The sequence below is a fragment of the Grampus griseus genome, assembly GCF_964374135.1.
Source record: "Grampus griseus genome assembly, chromosome: 10".
Lineage (NCBI taxonomy): Eukaryota > Metazoa > Chordata > Mammalia > Artiodactyla > Delphinidae > Grampus > Grampus griseus.
Genome location: NC_139004.1, coordinates 25,049,877 through 25,070,803, shown reverse-complemented (window position 1 = coordinate 25,070,803; position 20,927 = coordinate 25,049,877). Strand labels below are relative to the sequence as shown.

Here is a 20,927-nt window from a genome sequence, read left to right as displayed (position 1 = left end):
TTACATCTTCACTGTCCAATGTGTTTAACCATTAGCCATATGTGGTTATTGAGCACTTGAAATGTGGCTAGTCCCAATTAAGATATGCTATTAGTATAAAATACACACTGGATTTTGAAGACTTTGTATTCAAAGAAAGATATAAAGTATCTCGTTAATAATCTATATTACATGTGAAGTGGCAATATTTTGGATATGTTGAGTTAAATAAAATGTATTATTAAAATTAATTTCACCTCTTTCTTTTGACTTTTTAATGTGACTACTAAAAAATTTTAAGTTATATTTGTGGCTCGAATTATATTTTGGTTGGGCACTGCTGATTTAGATGCAACAGTGCCTGTTTTTGCGAACGCAGACTTGTCTTTTTATAATAATGAGTATGACAGTATTTCATTGATGATAACATGCACATTTTCCCACATTTGAGTGTTAATTTAATTTGATATTCATCTTCCAATCAATGAGTATATTTAAGAGGGTGCTACTTCTTTTTTTCTAAAATGATGTTGTAAAGTCACTGGTGCATGGTTTTGTTTTGTTTTGTTTTGTTTTTTGGCTGCACTGGGTCTTCGTTGCTGCACACGGGCTTTTTCTCTAGTTGCGGTGAGCAGGGGCTACTCTTTGTTGCGGTGCGCGGGCTTATTGCTGTGGCTTCTCTTGTTGCAGAGCATGGGCTGTAGGCGCACGGGCTTCAGTAGTTGTGGCTCGCGGGCTCTAGAGCGCAAGCTCAGCAGTTGTGGCACACGGGCTTAGCTGCTCCGCGGCATGTGGGATCTTCCCGGACCAGGGCTCGAACCCGTGTGTCCTGCCTTGGCAAGCGGATTCTTAACCACCGCACCACCAGGGAAGCCCCATCTTAAAGTCATTAGCATTTGGGGATTGAGGAGATAGAACATACAAATCGTTAGAGCTTTGACTTATTTCATAGCAAGTTCTTGCAGGAACTCTATGCCCCAATATACCATAAAACCTATGGAAATCATCTCTACCAACAGCAGTGCTATAAGGAACTTTAGTTCAACAGACATCTTTTGAGCATCTTCTACTAGCAAGATATTGTGCTCAGCATCATGAGGACTACAAGGTGGGTGAATCACATCCTCTGTCCCCAAAGCACTTAATTCTGTGAGGATGAATCTGAAAAGTGGGCAATTGACAAAGTGTCATGAGAAACATAGGGCTGAAGAAACAGGGCCACTAAGGCTGTGCATCCTATGCCTTTGTGTAAATTACAGAAAGGTCCTCCCTTCAGGAAGATGAATTGCCCAAAAAGTGTGTTTGTGTGTGTGAATACACAAACACATGTCTCATGTGTTGAATACACAATCCATCCATGCCCCATGGATGAATGACTAAAATGTGCTCCTTCCTCAAAAGCTGGATTTCAGTTCCTACTTGTCCCCTATCAAAGAAGGGAAAGATGACACTCAGTTGGCTGTTCAGGGAAGAGGTAGCATTTGCAATATGGTTGGTTCAATAGGCAGAGATGGAAGAGAGGGAACTTTCCTGAAAGAGGGAACAGAAAACAAAAGGAAATGACAATCTCTTTTTCTCTTAACCAATGATCCACTTTCAGGCAACATCTCTTAGATATTAAAGAAAGAACAAACTAGTGTAAGCTTTAGAGGTCAACAAAAACTTAAGTAGGACAACAGATAATCTGGAATCCTGTAAAAATCATATCAGACTCAGCAAACAAATTGAGGACTAAGGTGAATTTCCTTTCTAACTGATTTTTAGTTTATGTACAATCATTACAATTATGCCTATTCCAAAAAAATAGTTGGCAAAATGGCCCCATTTATTGAAATCTGAATAGCAAAAGAGACCTTCACACACACACACACACACACACACACACACACACACACACAAAACTGGAAACATCATCCAGCCCCCAACCCCTCCTTATAAATGTCTCGGAATTCTCAAAAATCTTTCCCATATTCTCATCCTCCCTTAAGCCCTAAAGCTCTGATAGGGAACTCTACTGGTAATTGCAATCATGGCAGGAGTTGCTCTAATTTGCCACTGAAAGCTACTGAGATGAGCAAAGCACTCATCCTGTCTGGCCTTCTCATTCCCGGGGCAGGTGTACCTGGTCCTACACATCACTACCGGCAAATCCAGGAGGACAGGAGAGATGTCACAGGGTATGATGGGCAGCATGGGTACAGCCACATTCACCAGGTGGATCTCCAGCTGAGAGCCGTTGGCAGGATAAAGGAGACCTGGCTCCAAACCTAAACGCAAGGGAGAGTGGAGTCTCAGGCTGAACAGAGCAGTAATCCACACAGGGTAACACAAAAACCTGCCACACGTGGGCAATGGCAGGCCCTGAGTTTACCGAAGGGTTAAAAGTAATATTTCTCATTTCCAAAGGCTGTATGAATGAGTGTGCTTCTTTATGACTTTATTTTTTTTCTTAATTCTCTCTTCAGGTCCATCCACTGAAATCCAGGAAAGCATTTTCCAACCCTCAAAGTTACTCTTTTCCAGTGGTATAGATGGATACACTGAGCCATGGCTTAGAAGCTCCCATATGTAGGATTCTCGACAAGGAAGATAACCAAAGTTCTGAGGGTCACATTGCCAAGTTCTGTGCTACATGGGTATCATCTCATTAGGGTTCCTAGAGTTCCACCCCACAGCTTGGGATAAGGAAGTGGACAAAGACATATAATGGTGTGATGTAACATTAGCATGTGGGCATCCGGTAACACAGAAGTTGGTCAGTTGGTCCATCTCCCTTCCAGATCTCTTTTACATCTGTCCTTATACAGGACTCATTCTTTAGGATTCTTTAGATCAACAAATAAGAAACGTGCATTCGGTAAGGCCCAAACCTACCGTCAAAAATGACAGTGATCCACGTTCCTCCTGCGAGGCTGCCTTCTTCAGGTTCAATGTGGACACTCAGACAAGGCACTATAAGTGAGTAGGAGAAACCCTGGCTTCAGTGTGCAAATTCAATCCACCGGCTTCCTTTGAGCATTCCTCAGAATCACCACAAGGGCTTCATACAGCACAGATCGTGGCACCCACCCCCAGAGCTTCCCATCCAGTAGGTCTGTGGTGGATCCCAAGAATTTACAGTTCTAACCAGGTGCTGCTGGTGTTACTGGTCTGGGGACCACACCTTCCTCCCATTTTAAGGAAAGTTTTGACTGATCTTCTTATCTTAGACATCCAAAAACCATGTGTTCACGAGGACAATCCTGAATTTCCACTTCCTTTGGAAAAGGCTCCAGGATACATTTGGTTCCTAACTGAATCCATAAAATGTCTTCTCTCTTTCCCACTCTTTAATTAGGTGGTCATATTTAACTGTTACCACTTATTTCTTATATTTCCACTTCCCAGAGAAGAGGAGAAAGTTCTGGAAGTTATCCCTACTTCAGTCCTGCTGCTTATAACACCATCCTCTAGTTTCTCCCTTTTGAATACATGATCAGAATGACTCCCCAGAGAGACACAGCATTCTCTAGAGTTTTGCTTTGCCTGCTCAGAGAGGGGCTGAAGCATGAATCAGTGCTGGAATTTTTTAAAAGCCCACTATAGACTTACACACTAGGCTAGACTGGCTTCTCGCATAGAGACTATGGGCTGAGCGTGACCTTATCAATGCCTTATTTTTGAAGATGATCCTGGATGGACATGCCTCGTCCGAGGTAAAGCCAGCAAAAATCAGTTAGCTCCTCAGTGAGGTCTACAGAACACTTTTCGGTTTCTATATCAGAAAAGTTAAAGGATCACCCAAGCCACGCTAACTCTGGTAGCCCAGGGCTTCCATGTACATTTATGCAGGTGGCGCTCTGCACAACCAAGAGTGGTAAGAATCATTCACATCGACACAACCATTCGTGGCAGCCCCGGCCAGATGGGCTCACGCTTACCCCTCAAAGGTGTATTAGATACTTCTACCTCACGAAGATCAAAAACAAATGTCATAAAAAGATACAGAGGATAACCAAGGTCACTGAGAAAACGAGAGACCCGGTTCGAGAAAAGGAAATTTTTATTGGTCATTAATCACTAAGACAAGATAAGCTACTCCCCTTGGGAAGATAAAGTAATAAAATCTAAAAAGAATTGCACTGTATGGCTCAAAAAGAAATTATAAAAGGAAGGTTATAAGTTATTATTAAAAGCTCTAGACTTAACAGCAACTTCCACTGGCTGTTAAAAATTAAAGTATATAACTATTTAATATATAACCTCAACTACTAAACAGAAAAAAATTATTAAGCAGAGAAAATTTAAACCTAGGGGAGATACTTTAACACTTCCTCCCAAAGTAATATTTAAGTATCAGTAAATTAGTTCTCAAGGTAACCTGCTGCATTCTATCCAAAATCCCTTCAAAACACATCCAACTCACCTGCTAAAAGTAGTATTTTGATACTTGTCAGAGAGACCAGCCAGCCAGTCATCTTGTTCACTTAAATCAATCCTTTCAAAACTGTTCAGACATTAAACACATTTTCAATTATGATTGGAGCAGCAGAGATTTATAAAAACAAAATGAAAAATTACTATCACTTTTGCTTACATACAACTGCTTTGCTTCATTAAAACTTGGGAAATTAAGGAAATTATACCAATATGACCCTAGAGTCTTCAGAGGGACCCACCATCTTCCCAAGCTTGGAAGAAAAGGATAATCTAAGAATCTTACATAAAATTATCATTATTCTACCCCCTTGTCCCACTGACTTATTTTATGCATGTTTAAGCTGGGTAAGTAATAATAACCTCTTTCCTTAATTCATTATTAAATAAACACTTAAATTTTTAAAATAAATGAATTCCAGATTCAAAATACTAGTTAACGGCAATTACGGAGAGGGGGTGCGGGTTGTTTTGTTCTGTTTTCTGGAAGTCTCAGTCCTCTAGGAACCAATCAACACAAAAAGAGTAAAGAGTTAAAGCAAATGTTAAACATGGTAACAAGTTGAAAAAAAAATGGTGTTAATGGAAATTTGGGGGAAATTATCTTATCCTCACAGCAGAGGAAACAGGAAGGAAAGAAACAGGAAGAAAAAGCTGGACCCTCCAAACTGGACCCTATGACCCCAGGTCCCTCTACCTCAATCCACAATGCCCAGATCAACCTCTTTAAACTCTGCCTTCACTGTGCCCTTCTCCTGCTTAAAGCTTTCAATTCAAAGCAAAACCTCTATCACTTCAAAAATGATAAGAACACTTGGTAGGATTTTTATCACGATTAACTGAGACGATAGATACATAAAGAAATTAACACAGGGCCTGGCACAAAGGAGATGCCCATGAACGTTAGTTTTCTTTTTGAGGGTTCTCTGCTTCCAAAGGAAATCCCTCTCTCTGACTTTGCAGTCCCACCATGATCTGCCCCCCACCTTTCCAACTTCCCCTCGCATTGCTCTCCAAGGTGACCCCTGCACCGCGGCGAAGCTGTTCTCCCCACAGTCTCCCGGCCAAGCTTCCCACACGGCAGCCTCTACCTTGGATCCTGCTGGATGCTTTCTGGATTCCCCAAACTTTCTTGTGCCCCAGTGAACTCCTGGCCTGCATCAGGGCCCAGCTTGGGAGCCACCTCTCCACGTAATCTGTCCCTGTGTTGGTTCATAAATTAACTGGCCCCCAAACACAGAGGGCAAGGAGAGACCTTAGAAAGAGGGAAACACTCCAGATTGGCAGGTGTCAGGTTTCAAGAAAACTTACAAACGAGGAGGCTTGTCGTGGGCGTCAGCGAGGTGAGTAGATCTCCATACCCGCCACAATCTTAAAAGTTTACAGAGTCTTCAGTGGAATTCAGTCACTGTATTCAATCCCAGTGGTCTCAACACCACCTGACTCTGAAACCTGCATCCTTGAAAACAGCTCCGGCTGTGGGACCTGTGGGCAGAATGTACATTTCAATGACAGGGAGGGAGTGAGGAGCCTCCAATTGCCCGGGGTCTGCTTGCGTTCAACTGGTGGTCACGCCCTGTGCATGACCTCCTCCAGCAGTCTGCCCCTCATGACTAGCTCTAACAATCTCACTTGCCCCCTCTTCCGAGATGTGCCCTGAGAGGTCAGCAAAGGGTTTCACCAGCCTGGAGAGGGCTCCTTTGGCAGCTATCTGGCTGCATAGGAGATAGAGGCCACAGCAACGGTCTAGGCACATGTGAGAGAAAACACAGATTAACATTCCCAACATAAGTAACATTTTTTTTCCACCAAGAGCTCCATGATCTGAACCACTGATTTTTCAAGTTCCCTGGGTTGGTGGTCAGATCACTCAGGAAGTTCACTTGTGTCCTCCTGCGATTTAATAAAGATGATGCAACAGCAGATTCATCAGGTGCAAACATGCAACATTCTGCTTGGATAATGGCTCAGGTGCCTCCTTGCAAGGCAGGGATAGTATCTGAGGCCATCCTATGCTGGAGGACAGCTCTTCTCATTAGGGACATTTCAGTGTTCCATCAGGACAGGCTTTGTTGGCTATCATTTAAGGACTATTGGGTGAATTTAGTAACAGCTTCTATGTGCTCCAGGCCAATGGAGGGAACAAGGGCGGCAGTCAAACGATGGCACCAGTGGAAAGCAGATCAGCCCATCTGGTCTTGAGGAAGGGGAGGTTGGAAAGTTTGGAAACTTGACCTGGCTGTGTATACCATACAAGGCCAGGGAAGGCAGCACTGTCAGGCATGAGGAAATGGACTGGGGGATATGCCATACCAGGACCGCACCTTCTCCCCTCTTTCCCATGGTGCCGGCTCCATTCCAGATGTAGTACATTTCCATAGGTCTGGCTGGCAACAGGACAATGGGATCCTGTGGAGACTGAAGTAATTCACCTGTCCTGGTGGGATGTCCCATAGTAAATTCCAGTAGATAATGTCTTAGGATACCTGGGAAGGTGTGATAGGGCTTGCTGTTATCAGCAGCATAGCGCGTTGAAGCATGGTGAGAGTCAGGGCAATGGCCTTCTCCCATGACTTTTGTACCTTTACAATGTTGGGTGTCCTGGTAAGGGTACTCAGTCTCATACACGGGGCAACAGGTTTTACTGGTTGATCAACTATATTAAAGCCTAGGATAGGACTTTAGTGCACGCAGCCAAGGTGGCTTTACCTGTTATTAATTTAATCTGCCGCTTTAATACTGCACTTTTCCTTGTTACTAACCCTACTCCTTACAGGTTGTAGAGGAGATGGAACCTCCATTCACGTCATGTTCTTTTGCCCAGTCTTGCATATCATGACCTTTGAAATGTGACCCATCAATCACTGTTTTTTGGATGAGGGTACCCAAACATAGTGCTCGGTTCTCTAATCCCCTAATGGTGGCAGCCTGGTTTGTGCAGAGACAGAGGAAAGCTTGGGTTAGGCCAGATGCAGTGTTCATAGAACCCAAGGCATATTTCGAACCCTCCCTCAGAGGGAGGGGTCCAATATAATCAATTTACCAATCCTTCACCAGTTGGAAACTCCAGTAGATGGTACCAGACCACTTTGGAAGTTGCTTTGGGTGTTGTTTAGAACATATAGGACATGCCGTTACTTACATGAACCAAGTCACTGCATTTCAAGGGCAATCCAGCATCCTTGGCAATATGCCATCTTACCCAGGTGTTACAGTGGCTGCTCTTCCTATGTACCCAATCTGCTGTGGCTACTGAAGGGTCAGTTGCTTCAATCAGCTTCCCGATTGCCAGAGGGGGCATTTGAAGGATCTACATATTCTGCAGGACCTAGTAGCACTCACATTTCTAGAGGCAGGGGCCTGGTGGACAGGATGTTCCCCTGCTACACAGAGGCATGCCACTTAGTCAAACTGGGCCTTTGAGTCATGGCAAATGTGGGTTGATGGAACATATTCTCAACCCACCCCTTGAAAGGAAGGGAAGTTCTTACCGTGATATGCTGTGTACACTGCTAGAGCTGTTGCTCTCTGGGGGCATATCAGAGTTTTGCCACCTTCTAGAGCTGGAACCAAAACCCTAGGGACACTCTTTCCTTCTGTTGTCTCTGCCACAGGGCCTAATTGACACTTTCTGGAGTCACAGACACATATAACTCATGGTAGCCCTGCTTGGGAGACGCCCAGGGCTTTAACCTGCTTCACTAGTATTCTTGCCTGCTCAGAGGTAGCTTGTAGTTTTGACTCGCAGTTCCACATGTGCCCTTTTTTTGCCAGGTTGTATAAGGGACAGAGGCATTGTGCCAGGTGGGCAATAAAAGTCCTCCAAATCCCCAAAATGCCTACAAAGACTTGCATCTATTTCATACTCTTAGGGCTTGGATAGGCTTACATCCTAGTTATAGCTTCTGGAACAACTTGAGTCTTAGCCAACTACACAACTCCCAACAACTTTACAGTGATGCCTGGGCCTTGACTGTTCTGTGGATTCACTGCCCATCCTCTTCCTTGCAGATGTTCCAGCAAAGTCTGCAGAGTGTCCTGCAGCAGAGGCAAGGCTTCACGTGTTAACTTTCTATCATCGATGTAATGGATCCCTTTCACTGATACAGGGGGATTAAGAAAACACTGAGACCAGAAAAAATAATTATACCATTTCAAAAAAGTAAAAGCCAAGATAAATGCCCAGAAAAGGAATATCTACAAAAAACTTAGAATAAACGTATCTTATGTGTATGAGCTTCCCTGGTGGCACAGTGGTTAAGAATCCGCCTGCCAATGCAGGGGACACAGGTTCGATCCCTGGTCCGGGAAGAACCCACATGCCGCCACAACTACTGAGCCTGCGCTCTAGAGCCCATGAGCCACAACTACTGAGCCCACATGCCACAACTACTGAAGCCCGCGCACCTAGAGCCCGTGCTCCACAACAAAAGAAGCCACTGCAATGAGAAGCCCGTGCAGAGTAGCCCCCGCTCACTGCAACCAGAGAAAAGCCCACGTGCAGCGAAGAAGACCCAATGCAGCCAAAAATAAAATAAAATAAATAAATTTATTTTTTTTTAAGAAGCATATCTTATGGGTATGTCCTGATTAAGTTGGTGCGATGGATAAAATCATCTCTAGTTAATTCAACTCCACAAACACTTATCATACACCTAATATATGCTGGGCACTGTGCTAGGAGCTGGGAAAACAGAGGCAAATAATCTCTGTACCTGCCAACAAGTCCCCAGTGGATGGGGTAGGAGTGGAGGCTACTTGCATTTACAAGAGGAGTTCTAAAGTTTTCAAGTAGATTCAGCAGGTGTTCCTTTAAATTGCAAAATTCCCTACATTTTTACACCTATTTGGAATAGAATTCGTTTTTAAAACATTCAATTTTCAGAAATACATCTACTGCCTAGAGAAAGGTACCCAGGACTATTTTCTACTTAGTCCAAAAGCACAGGATCTGATTTGCTTGTTACGTCCAACAGAGTACACTCAGCACAGGAGAGTCTATTTCCAATCTGACTGTGATTTTAACATTTTTTTCCAAGCTTAAAACAATGGAAGTAAATAGTCACACATTGGTTTTCTTCAAGCCCTATTTTCAGAGCTACATCTTTCCTTTAAAACAAAACAATCAGATCAATAATACATGTATTTTTCTTTATATGATTTTCCACTAATTCTTCCTAAGAACAAACTCAGCCTCCATTTAATTCTTTTAACCAGAATATTTTCAACCAGAGGAGAGCTGTGTGCATTGGGTCAAGTCTTCTCTCTCCCCTTGTCTCTCTCTCTCCTCTGCCCTCATTCTTCCTCTTTCTCCTTTCCTCCCTCCCCTCCCAGCCTCCCCCCACTTTGGGACTTTGACAGACAGAGCTGCAAGGTTGCTACTACAGATCCCCCATTTCCTTTGTTCACCACGACATTGGCAAGAAAGGCAACACCTAGAAAACACAGAGCAGAGACATTTCTGAACCCAACAGTACCTTTTTCTGTTTCTCTCTCGTTGTGACTCAAGCGAGAAATTATCTTTCCTTTCCAAATGACCTTGTTTCTCTCTGTCAAGAACCGATGGCCCTGTTACCTGGTTAGAGCCCAGCCTGCAGCTACCACGCAGGTAACTCACTCATGTTGGACTGTAACTCACCTAACTCGTTTGTGTTCCGACCAAACCTATGCCAAAGTGAAAGTTCAGGCTGACCATGGGGCAAGTTTAATGATTAACACAAGTTATTTAGGCTTTTTCCCCAGGGTCTTTTTTTAATGACCAAAAAAAGTGTGTCCTACATTTTTCTCCACTTACTGCATGTGCCCTAGACAAGAATTTTAAGTGAAAGTCCACCCAGTGACACAAACAGACATTCAATGATTGAAAGAATTTGCCAGTAAGTCAGTGACCGAAAGGCCCAGGAGAAAGGGCCACCAGAGGGCTGGTCCCCATTCATGGGCAGTCTCTGACTTTTCATCAAGAGAAATGGCTTCTAAGTGCCTGCCACGGGCTGGCATTCTCACTATCGGGGGGCAGTCTAAAGAAGCAGAGAGAGGATGATCAACTGAAAGTCTTGCTGAGAAAGGGCCAACTAGCCCTCCCTGTTTTTTACTTTCCTCCCTCCCTCCTGACCTTGCTTTCTTGGCCAAGAGGAAGTCCTTGACTTGTACCCATCACCTTCTATGAGGACCCAGACCATGGGTCTCAGTCACTGGCTTGACTCTCTTGATGAGACAAGCAGCTGACCTAGGAAGTCAGCACCACCTCCTTACCTGGTCCACATCTGACTTCCTGGTCTCTGTCCCACCATACACTCCAACTCACATCACCAGCTTCCTGATTGAGTCAGTCCATGCCCAGTGTTTCCTGACCAGAAGAAACTCTCATTTTCTTTCCTTTGAGACAGAAGCCTTTCCAGCATAATTTGATAGCCCTGAGTCTCTGCCTCAAAGGACCTGGGAAGCATCCCCAGCAAGACCAGATTTAATCCATGGAAATAGAGCACAACTCTCATAAGAGTGCTGGAACTATCCTCTAGAAAGTATGGGAGTTTATACCAAATCTGATGTTCATCTCAACTTGGCAACGAGCGACAAGCAGAATGATTTTCCTAGCACTGCTGCCAGTAGTGTAGAGAGAGGATGCCTGGCCAGGTTAGCCAGCTAGGGTGTCAGTCATCGGGCCACCCTCCTGCCTACTGAATCTCAGGTTCCATTCTAGATCTTCCAGTTCAGGTCCACAGGCATCATCTGAGCCACACTTGTGTGCTTGGCATGTGGGAAATAAGGAAGAGGTGACAGACCAGGTTCCAGGGAGATAAAGGAGATTTCAAAATTATTGGTAATTTTTATTTTTGTAAAGAAAATTATATTTATGAACCACTTAGATGATCCAAAATTATTTTTTTTAAAGAATATAACACAGTTTCTGCCCTCAAAGTGCTTGCTGTCTGACAGGGGAGACATCATGATCCGATTCATTTACTATATTGTAGTCAAGTATCATGATTAAGACTTAACTCGTGTTTTATTTCTTGCTACTTTAACAAGAGATTCCAGAGATTAACCCCATCTATCCTTGAGTAAAGAGCCTATAATGGATATTTATAATTCTTTTTGGCAGCCTCGCTATCAAGACTAAAACACCCTAATTTTCTTATGGGTAGATGTGTCTCTTTACTCTTGACTAAAAGAAACCTAATGATACGCAGGACTTTGGTTTCTGTGCTCTAGGAACTTCCTGGTGGGCAATCAGGCTCTACGGTTAAAGAAATGAAGTAGAATGAGCCATTTCATGCTCCAAGGCCTAAAAGGAGAAGCTGCAGAACTCCACAGGCAGTGGCTCTGCCACATGGAAGTTGGGGGAGCCTTAAATACTCCTCTCTGTGAGCTCCATCCACCTCAAGACCCTCAAATATACACACATACCTAAGTTTTGTCATGCAAACACAACCTCCAGACAAGTCCCCTCCACCAACTCTTCCATCTAATCACACTCCAAAGTCCCTGTCGTACAGAAATTCTAAAGAAAATCTTGAGCTTGGGTCTCTGAAGGCAACCAGAGCATGGTTCCCCTACCACCCCAAGGCAGGCAGCCATGCTCACCCCCAGACATTGACACTCTTCCATAGGAAGCTATTTTTACAAGACCTTGTGAAATTCTCAACACACAAAAAAAGTGCCTATAAAGCAAACTCAAAGAGGTCAAGGGAGCAAGTCATTTTCTGACCCCTTTCCCTTGGATTTCAACACCACTCTGAATTCCTGGGGACTAACAGCTTTGGGAATTGGGGAGGGGTGGTAGGAAAATGCATCTCACCGATCTCCAACTATAGGAAGCATAATGACCAAAGGCCTAGCTGCTGTCCTTTCAGATTCATCTCCACATTTGCACTAAGGCCACACTTCTTCAGACTCTAACTGATATACAGGCCCTGAGAGATAACTAAGTTCCCACATGGGCAAATACAGAGTTACAAGTCATCAAAATGTGGGTGCCACTGTAAATGTGACCTCATGAGTGTGGTGATGCCTGGCAACTTTTAGGTTATACGTGTCATTCCCACACTAGATGCTGCCTTTCTTAAAGAAAAAAATGATATGTTCCCTCTGTACCCTCAAAACATTTTGCACAGTGCCTTACATAGAGTAGGTACCCAAATGGAAAGGAATGCCTGGGAATCCATTTGAGGAAAAACATTCTGGAATGGATGAGGGCCACCAAAGTCAAAAGCAGGTTTTAAATGGAAACCAAAAATGCTCAATGCATTTTTTTCTTTTTTTGCTTTCTCTTTATCAAAATTGTTTTATCATACCCTCTTCAACTTACAGGCATATTTCTTTTTTTTTTTTTTGTCTTTGGAATTCATTGTTTCATTACGGTTCTCACAAAATACAAAGCTCAAACGTAACTGTCTACGTCCACCACAAAACAGAATCAAGTAATTGGTTAGCACACAAACAATGATCTTTTTCATTTTTTTATCAGAATCTGTATTTTATTTTATTTATTTTTAATTTATTGATTTATTGGTTTTGTTTTGTTTTGTTTTGTTTTTTTGTTTTTGGCTGCCTTGGGTCTTCCTTGCTGTGCACGGGCTTTCTCTAGTTGCAGTGATCTGGGGCTACGCCTCATTGCAGTGCGTGGGCTTCTCATTGCGGTGGCCTCTCCCGTTGCGGAGCACGGGCTCTAGGCGCACAAGCTCCAGTAGTCATGGCGCACGGGCTCAGTTGCTCCGCGGCATGTAGGATCCTCCCAGACCAGGGCTCGAACCCGTGTCCCCTGCATTGGCAGGCGGATTCCCAACCACTGTGCCACCAGGGAAGCCCCTCTTTTTCATTTTAAAAAATATAAATAACAACATTCAGCGTTTGCCAGTTTTCTCTTGTGTGTGTGTTTCTCTTTAAGGCTTTACATTGCAGACCCTTAAGTACGCACATACCTGTTGTCAGGATACACCGCCCACAAGCAGGGAAGGCCACTGTGGATACATTCCTGAGGGTGACACGCACTTATCCATGTTGTACAGGCATATTTCTGATAGGAAGTGAACCTGGAACAGGACAGTAACATGGTCCTTCCATCTAAGTAAGAACTTCACTGGGTAAGTGGGGCTCTGGAGTAAGCTGTGTTCTTACTCTCCTGATACACCATTTGTGTGACTAGCCCTGGAGCTATGCCTCAGTCACAGCCCTCACATTTTCTGTGTGGTCAGAGTCCTCCTCGGTGAGGTGAGACAGGTGAATTCCCCTTTCACCTGTCTAGGATTGACCCAATTCCTCCTCCTTCCTTTTCCTCAAGTATTCCTAGCCTCCCTTTTTCATAAAGAAACAAAGCTAAAGGAATTATGTTCTCTCTGGTTCAATATCATACCCCTGATTAACTTTGGATCCAAAGGATAATGAGTATATGCACTCAGATTTGTAGAAGAAATGAATCTGTTCCACTAGAGGGTCAAAGCTATGGATAAAATATTTGCTTCATAGTTTCTTTAGACAAATTTTCTTTCCCACTAGAGTAAAATTACTTAAAAGTAATCTATCATTATTGCCTCTGACCGGAGTCAGTTTTGCTTATTAACTTATTTTGATAACAATGACCCCCACTTATCTGGAATCCAAACTGTGGTGCCCTGCATCATCCTGATGAGGGTCCTGAAAACCATCAATGGTGCCCTGGGTGACACAGGTGAAAATAACTTAATGAAGTCCATGAACTTGGGAGTAACATTGAACTGCGGGTAGGTTCCTCATTTGGATGAGCAGAGCTTACTGGCTACTCCAGCATCATATAGTCTGGGAGCCTATGGGGCCACATGCTCAATCATCCCGAGGGCATCACTGTCTCACAACGCTCAACATAGCTAGGTTCATACCAATGACGTAGGGTAATCGGAAAGCGGTGAAATCGAGTTCATATCTAACTTATAGGATGACCAACTGTCTCAGTTTGCCTATAACTAGGAGGTTTCCGAGGTCATGGGGCTTTCAGTGTAAAACAGGGAAAGTCCCGGGAAAAACAGGATGGCTCATCACCCTACACTTTAGACAGCTCCTAGCCCAGACATAGTCAACATTTTCTAAAATGCTTTGGCACTCAAAGAGGATAGATTTCATTCAGTTCCTTATAAAATTCACTTATATGTCGAGTAACTCAATTCCTGCCATGTCAGATAAAATAGGTGTTGCAATATCCAATGTTTTCCAGACCACAGAAACTTCTTTCTCTTTGAATTTGGAGCATTTGTGAGAAATGTGGGCAAAACAGCATATGTCAGTTTCTGAATTACATACAGTACAGCGTCTTCTCCTGGGTTCAGCAGAATTTAAAATAAATCATGTCAGCAGGGAGCAACAACACAAAAGCAATTAATTTTTTTCTAGTTTGATACCATGCTGCTCTCTGAGTCAGGAGCCCAACTGAGATGCCCAAGCATATCTCACTCCTTGTTTTAAAATTATGAGTGACGTGGAAGTCATACATTTCTGCAGCCCAGTAGAATGCTTGCTTTAGCAGCAGAATGTTATGATACTGTCAAATTCTATATCTTAGAGAAAAATTGTTTTTAAAATGAGAAAAAATTGTTTTTAAAATGGAAGAAATGTTTTCCCCTTCTCTGGCAAATGTTGCACAGCTGATGAAATAGCAGAGAGTCCAATACCTGATATGAGGGACAACATGGGTGGTGAAAATGAGGGGAACTCCAAAAGTCTAGAAGTAAGATTGCCTTCAGAGTTAAACAATGAAAACAACCAGTAATGGATCAAATTGCTCAGTAAGACTTAAAGCTATTACTCTATCTAAGGAAAACCATTCAGATGCTTATTTGTGAAGATAGATAGTGTGGCAGTGTTTTTTACAAAAGGTAACAATTTGTCAATTATCTCATTGGAAGGAGGCATATGTCTGCCCCCTCTTGAACCCTGGAGGACTTGTGACTCACTTAAAACCAACAGAAATCATCCGAGATGATGCCGCCTGACTCCCGAGGCTAAGTCAGAAAAAACAAAGCAATTTTGCCATGTGGGTTGGAACATTAACTCTTGGGACTCTGAGCCAATCCCTGAGAATTCCGACTACCTGGGGCCACCGTGCCAGGAGGAAGGCTCCGGTAAGGCTTACAGTCATAGGGGCTATTGCACCCATGTTTCATGATACTTGGAAGTATCGAGCAGCTCTTCTAAAGTCACAGCTAACTAATGTGGAGTCGGGCCTAGAAACCAAATGCCTGGATCACAGACCCAAACGTGCTTTCTCGGCTGTAACTAGTATACGCCTTCTGCCGTATGGACTGAATAGGCACCGATGCCATAAGGGATGCTCAGGACTCTGGCAGAGAGACGGGAGAGGCACTTAGGAAGAAGCCTCTCCTTCTGCCCCCACGAGTTCAAATATCACCGTTTTCTATGTGTGCCTAGAAGTGAAAAATCGGGGAAAGCTCCCCTTCTGTGAGATGGAAATTCTTATACTCCCACTCTGGGGGGGAAGTCGTGAGGATGAGGTGAGATAACCTAGCATCTTAGAGTCAAATAATGCAGTCACCCTTTGTCTTACCACCAGAAGACTCCAGGAGGCTCTGCTGCTGGGGGAAAGTCTGAACTGATATGGGCTCCTGGGCTCTTATCCAAATGCTCATTTCCTTCTTCTTCCTTCTTGTCAAAAGGAAGCAAGAGAGAGTCTGCCAAGTGTGACGGAGCTTTGATTATTCTCTCTGGGGCCTTCATGTATTTTTTACATGAAGTCGGAAGTGGGAGAATTGAGGAGAGGTGGGGGAAGAAGTATGAAAGCAGGATCTCTACCTAACACTGTCCTGCACTTTCAACAATCTTGTAAGTGAGCCGTGCCCTTCATCTCAGAACTTTGATGGTGCTGGGCATGCCTTATTTATAGACAACAACTGCTGCAGAACTTCAAAGGGGGCACACAGCCAAGCCAGAGAGGTGGAGGGAACACTCAGAGGAAAGGATGGGACACAACAGCTTCTGGGAGCCAGCTCTGAGCCCTGCCAGAAATGCCTGATTGTACTCCCCCATGCAGTAAATGGCCAAAGCCATTTATGTCAATCCCAGAAGTGCAGCTTTCGGCCAAGGCAGGTGATCCAAGTGGGCTTTCTTTGCCTTTCTGGTAAGATCTGACCAACTCTCACATTTATCAGATTAATCCATGGCCTTTAGAGACCATGATTTCCAGAAAATGAACACCTAACTCTCACCTTAAATCCTTAAAACGAAACAAAAAAAGAAGAAAAAGGAGAAGGAGGGGGAGAAGCCAGTATGTATGGGGGACTGAATAGCGGCCCTCCCAAAGTTATTCACATCCGAATCCCCAGAACCTGTGAATACGTGACCTTACATGGTAAAAGGGACTTTGCAGGTGTGATTAAGTGACAGGTCCTGAGATGGGGAGATTATCCTGGATTATCCATGTGGCCCCAACATAATCACAAAGGTCCTTAGAGGACGAAAGCAGGAGGATCAGAGTCAGTAGTAGGAGATGTGATGATAGAAGCCAGAGTTTGATGTGATAGGAGAAAGGGGCCATAAGCCAAGGAATGTAGGGGGCCTTTAGAAGCTGAAAAAAAAAAAGCAAGGAAACAGATTTTTCCCACAGAACCTCCAGAAGGAACCAGCCCTGTCAACATTTTGACCTTAGCCTTTTGAGACTGATTTTGACTTCTGACCCTCAGACTGTGAGATAACAAACCCACATTGTTTAAGCCACTAGGTTTGCGGTACCTTGTCACAGCAGCCATAGGAAACTAACACAGTCAGGAAGGGTTGTCATTTGGTGCCACTAAAGTGTATATGTCCCTCTTGGAAGACACTGGTGCAATTACCCATGAAACATAGTGGGTTACTTAGCCCCTGAATTACCCCTTTAATGTTTCACTCTCTCTCCTCCTGGCTCCTTCAAAAGGACCAAAAATACTCAAGGAGCAGGTTCTTAATAATTGAAGTTCAAATAAAATGGGCATGCAAGAGAAAGGCTGGAAAAAAATATTTTTTTTAGTTTAGGAGCAGGGAAAGTCTGAATTTTTATGTGCGTGTAGATAAAAAAGACTGAAAGGATATACACGTTAGAATGGTAATGGTTAACCACTGAGGTAAGATTATGGGTTATTTTTGTTTTCCTCATTTTGTTTACCTTTATTTTCTCCTTCTAAAACAAACACATATTATTGTGTCATAAATTTTTTCAAGTGATATCAGGTATGATAAAAGTAGTATCTTTTCTGTGACTTTAAAAGATTTTTTTTTTTTTGCAGAAACTACCAAGGTCATTTCCCAAGTTTAGGACAATTGCACAGAAAATTTTAGGATCTGACTGGACCCACTAGGGGGCAATATTGAACCCTTGAAGACGAACACAGAAGCAGACTGCTGTGAGCAAATAAATATTAATTCGGACTGTGAGAAATAAATTTCTGTTATTTAAGCCGAAAAAAAAAAATTCGGAAAAGACAGCCATCCAAAATGTAAAATTTCAGGCACCTTAGCACCCAATCTGGCCCAGAATATCTTCCCGTCAATCAGCTTCACAGTGTGACATTAGAGCAACTTCTTTCATTTGAAGGACCCTTAAAAAGTATATTCTGTGCAACTCAATAATTTAGAAAGACAAGTCATGAGAAAACAAGTTCTGTGGTCAAATAGGGTGGAAAAGGCTATGAGCTATAAACTTCTTTAAAGACTCACAAAGGATATTTATTGGCTTATTAAAGCCTCTGAGATGTCCTGCCGAAATGAATCTTATTTAGGTTCATTGAAGTATTTCCCAAATACTTACTTCATCACAGATCCATCATTTTCATTGGAACTAGGGTTTCTGAACATTCTTTGGAAAATTCTGCTGTGATTATGTGATTTGTAATAAGAAATATATATTTGTAATAAGAAATGTAGACCTGGCACAGAGCTCCTAAGACCCTTGGAATTTCCTAAGTGATAAGGGGAGTAAAGGTGACTTTTGATATTCATCACAAACCTCTTTCAACTACCTTGTGTTTATGTTAATAAGATGACTTCTGAAAAGTAAGGATGGAGGATGGTTACCAGGGGACTAACCTGCGATTAGGGGGTTGGAACTTTCAGCCCCAGCCTTGGAACCTTTAGGGAGAGGAGAGGGGCTAGAGATTGAGTTCAATCACCAATGGCCAATGATCTAATCAATCGTGCTCAGGTAATGTGATGAAGTCTCTATAAAACCCCAAAGAACTGGGTTCAGAGAGCTTCCACGTTGGTGGACACATGGAGATGTGGGGAGAGTGACGTGCCCAGAGAGGGCGTGGAAGCCCCGTGCCTCTTCCCACATACTATCTCGCTTTATGTATCTCTTCCATCTGGCTGTTCCTGAGTTTTATCCTTTTATAATAAACCAGTCATCTAGCAAGTAAAATGCTTTCCTGAATTCTGTGAGCTGCTCTAGCTCACAGAAATTAACCAATCCTGAGGAGAAGTTCATGGCAACCTCCAATTTATAGGCAGTTGGTTCAGAAACACAGGTAACCTGTCCTTGCCATTGGCATCTGACGTGGGGACAGTCTTCTGGGACTGAGCCCTAAACCTGAGGGATCTGACACTGCCTCTAGGTAGATAAGCATCAGAATTGAGTAAAATAGTAGGGCACTCAGCAAGAATTGCTTAATGTGTGGAAAACCCATACATCTGATGTCAAAAGTGTACAAATATCATATGATATCACTTATACGTGGAATCTAAAAAAAATGACACAAATGCACTTATTTACAAAACAGAAATAGACTCACAGACATAGAAGACAAACCTATGGTTACCAAAGGGGAAAGGTGGGGAGGGATAAATTAGGAGTTTGGGATTAAGGAATACAACTAGTATGTATAAAATAGACAAACAACAAGGACTGTAGCACAAGAAACTATATTCAATATTTTGTAATAACCTATAATGGAAAAGAATATGAAAAAGAATAGAGATATATATGTATGTATAACTGAATCACTTTGCTGAAACTAACACAACATTGTAAGTTAACTGTACTTCAACAAAAATAAATAAATTATTTATTTATTTATGGTTGTGTTAGGTCTTCATTGCTGTGTGCGGGCTTTCTCTAGCTGCGGTGAGCAGGGGCTACTCTTTCTTGCAGTGCACGAGTTCTCATTGCAGTGGCTTCTCTTGTTATGGAGCACGGGCTCTAGTCGTGCAAGCTCAGTAGTTGTGGCACGTGGGCTCTAGAGTGCAGGCTCAATAGTTGTGGCGCAGGGGCTTAGTTGCTCCACGGCATGTGGGATCTTCCCAGACCAGGGCTCAAACCTATGTTCCCTACATTGACAGGCAGATTCTTTACCACTGAGCCACCAGGGAATTCCTAATAATTTTTTTTTAATTTTAAAAAAGTGAAGTGGTGTTGTAGTGAAGTGTTGAGAGTAGAGGTGACACCCAGGAGAGTGTTTTCTGGTCACACCTGATTTAGACGGTTGGATGCAAAAAGCCCCCAATATATTACCCGAGAGAAACAACATATTCCACAAATGCCAGATGGGATTTCAGAAATTGATTTTTCTGTAATTTGGTAGAGTTCAACCATTTCCAGAAGTACTAGCTACCTGGTCCATCCTGTTTACCTGTTTGACTGCTAATGTCTCCTCTATTTGCCAAAGAATTTATGAGATGGGCTAGGAGCAGAGAGATTTCATCTTAAAAGTTCTGGCATGTAGGACCAGTGGAAGAAGCTTAGAGACATTCTGGGAAGCAGGAAATGACATCATTGTTTCCTGCAAATAGGACTCTTCTCGTGGAACTCTGAGCCGGGGAGACCCCACAAGTTTAAGGGCACGTCAACACATTTATGCAGATGAAATATGGATAAAATGAGTTCCAAGTACTGACTTCAGTAACTCAAAGGCACATAAAATAGCACTCGACGGGATAGGGGGAAATGGAGAGGAGCATCTCACCTGGTTATTTAGCCCTAATTATGATGGGCTGCATGGAGGGAGGGGGAAGGTTGGGGAGAGGGGAGGGAGGGAGGGAGACCTGTGGGCATGGGATATTCACACCAATCCCCAGGGTCTGTGGTTTGTATTTCGTTATTTAACTCTAGGTGGCTGCCTCCTTGAACCCCTGTCCATACCCTTGGTCACCAAATCAGGGTACCCTCCTTCCACAAGTATGGGATCTAGAAGTCACCTGATTTGAGGGGGTGAGTGTAACAAAGGGTGGGACCAAGGTCAGGAGCCACTCAGAGCCTCCTGGGCAGTGATTTAAGGTCATTGAACTAAATTAGGAACTAGACCAGATTTGCTTTCTGACCTCCCACCTCCAGGCAGCTACCTTCTCCCTCTTCCTCCATCTCTCTTGCCCACACTTGCTCTAGAAAAGTCTACTGGCCAGGGCTGTTCTCCCAGAGTCTTTCAAAAGATACGCAGATATGGACCATTAGCTGAGAACACCTGCTAGTGAAGATCAGATGAGAGAATAACTGTGAATACACTTTGTAAACTGTAAAGTCCCTTCAAATGTGAAGGATGGGTGTTATTTGAACATTTTAGTAAGATGTATTCATACATAACTTG

General features: G+C 43.2%; 1 protein-coding gene across 2 annotated transcripts in view; it reads right to left on the bottom strand.

The window, feature by feature from the left end:
• Window positions 1–4,436, bottom strand: part of PKHD1 (PKHD1 ciliary IPT domain containing fibrocystin/polyductin) — a gene marked incomplete at both ends in the record, with an annotated part of 425,783 nt that extends 421,347 nt beyond the window's left edge. For both annotated transcript variants that reach the window (XM_082663569.1, XM_082663570.1), the window contains 3 exons: window positions 2,102–2,246; window positions 2,854–2,931; window positions 4,385–4,436. In XM_082663569.1, the coding sequence (XP_082519695.1) occupies window positions 2,102–2,246; window positions 2,854–2,931; window positions 4,385–4,436 (275 nt within the window). The remainder of the gene's footprint in view (window positions 1–2,101; window positions 2,247–2,853; window positions 2,932–4,384) is intronic.
• Window positions 4,437–20,927: the final 16,491 nt, after the last annotated feature.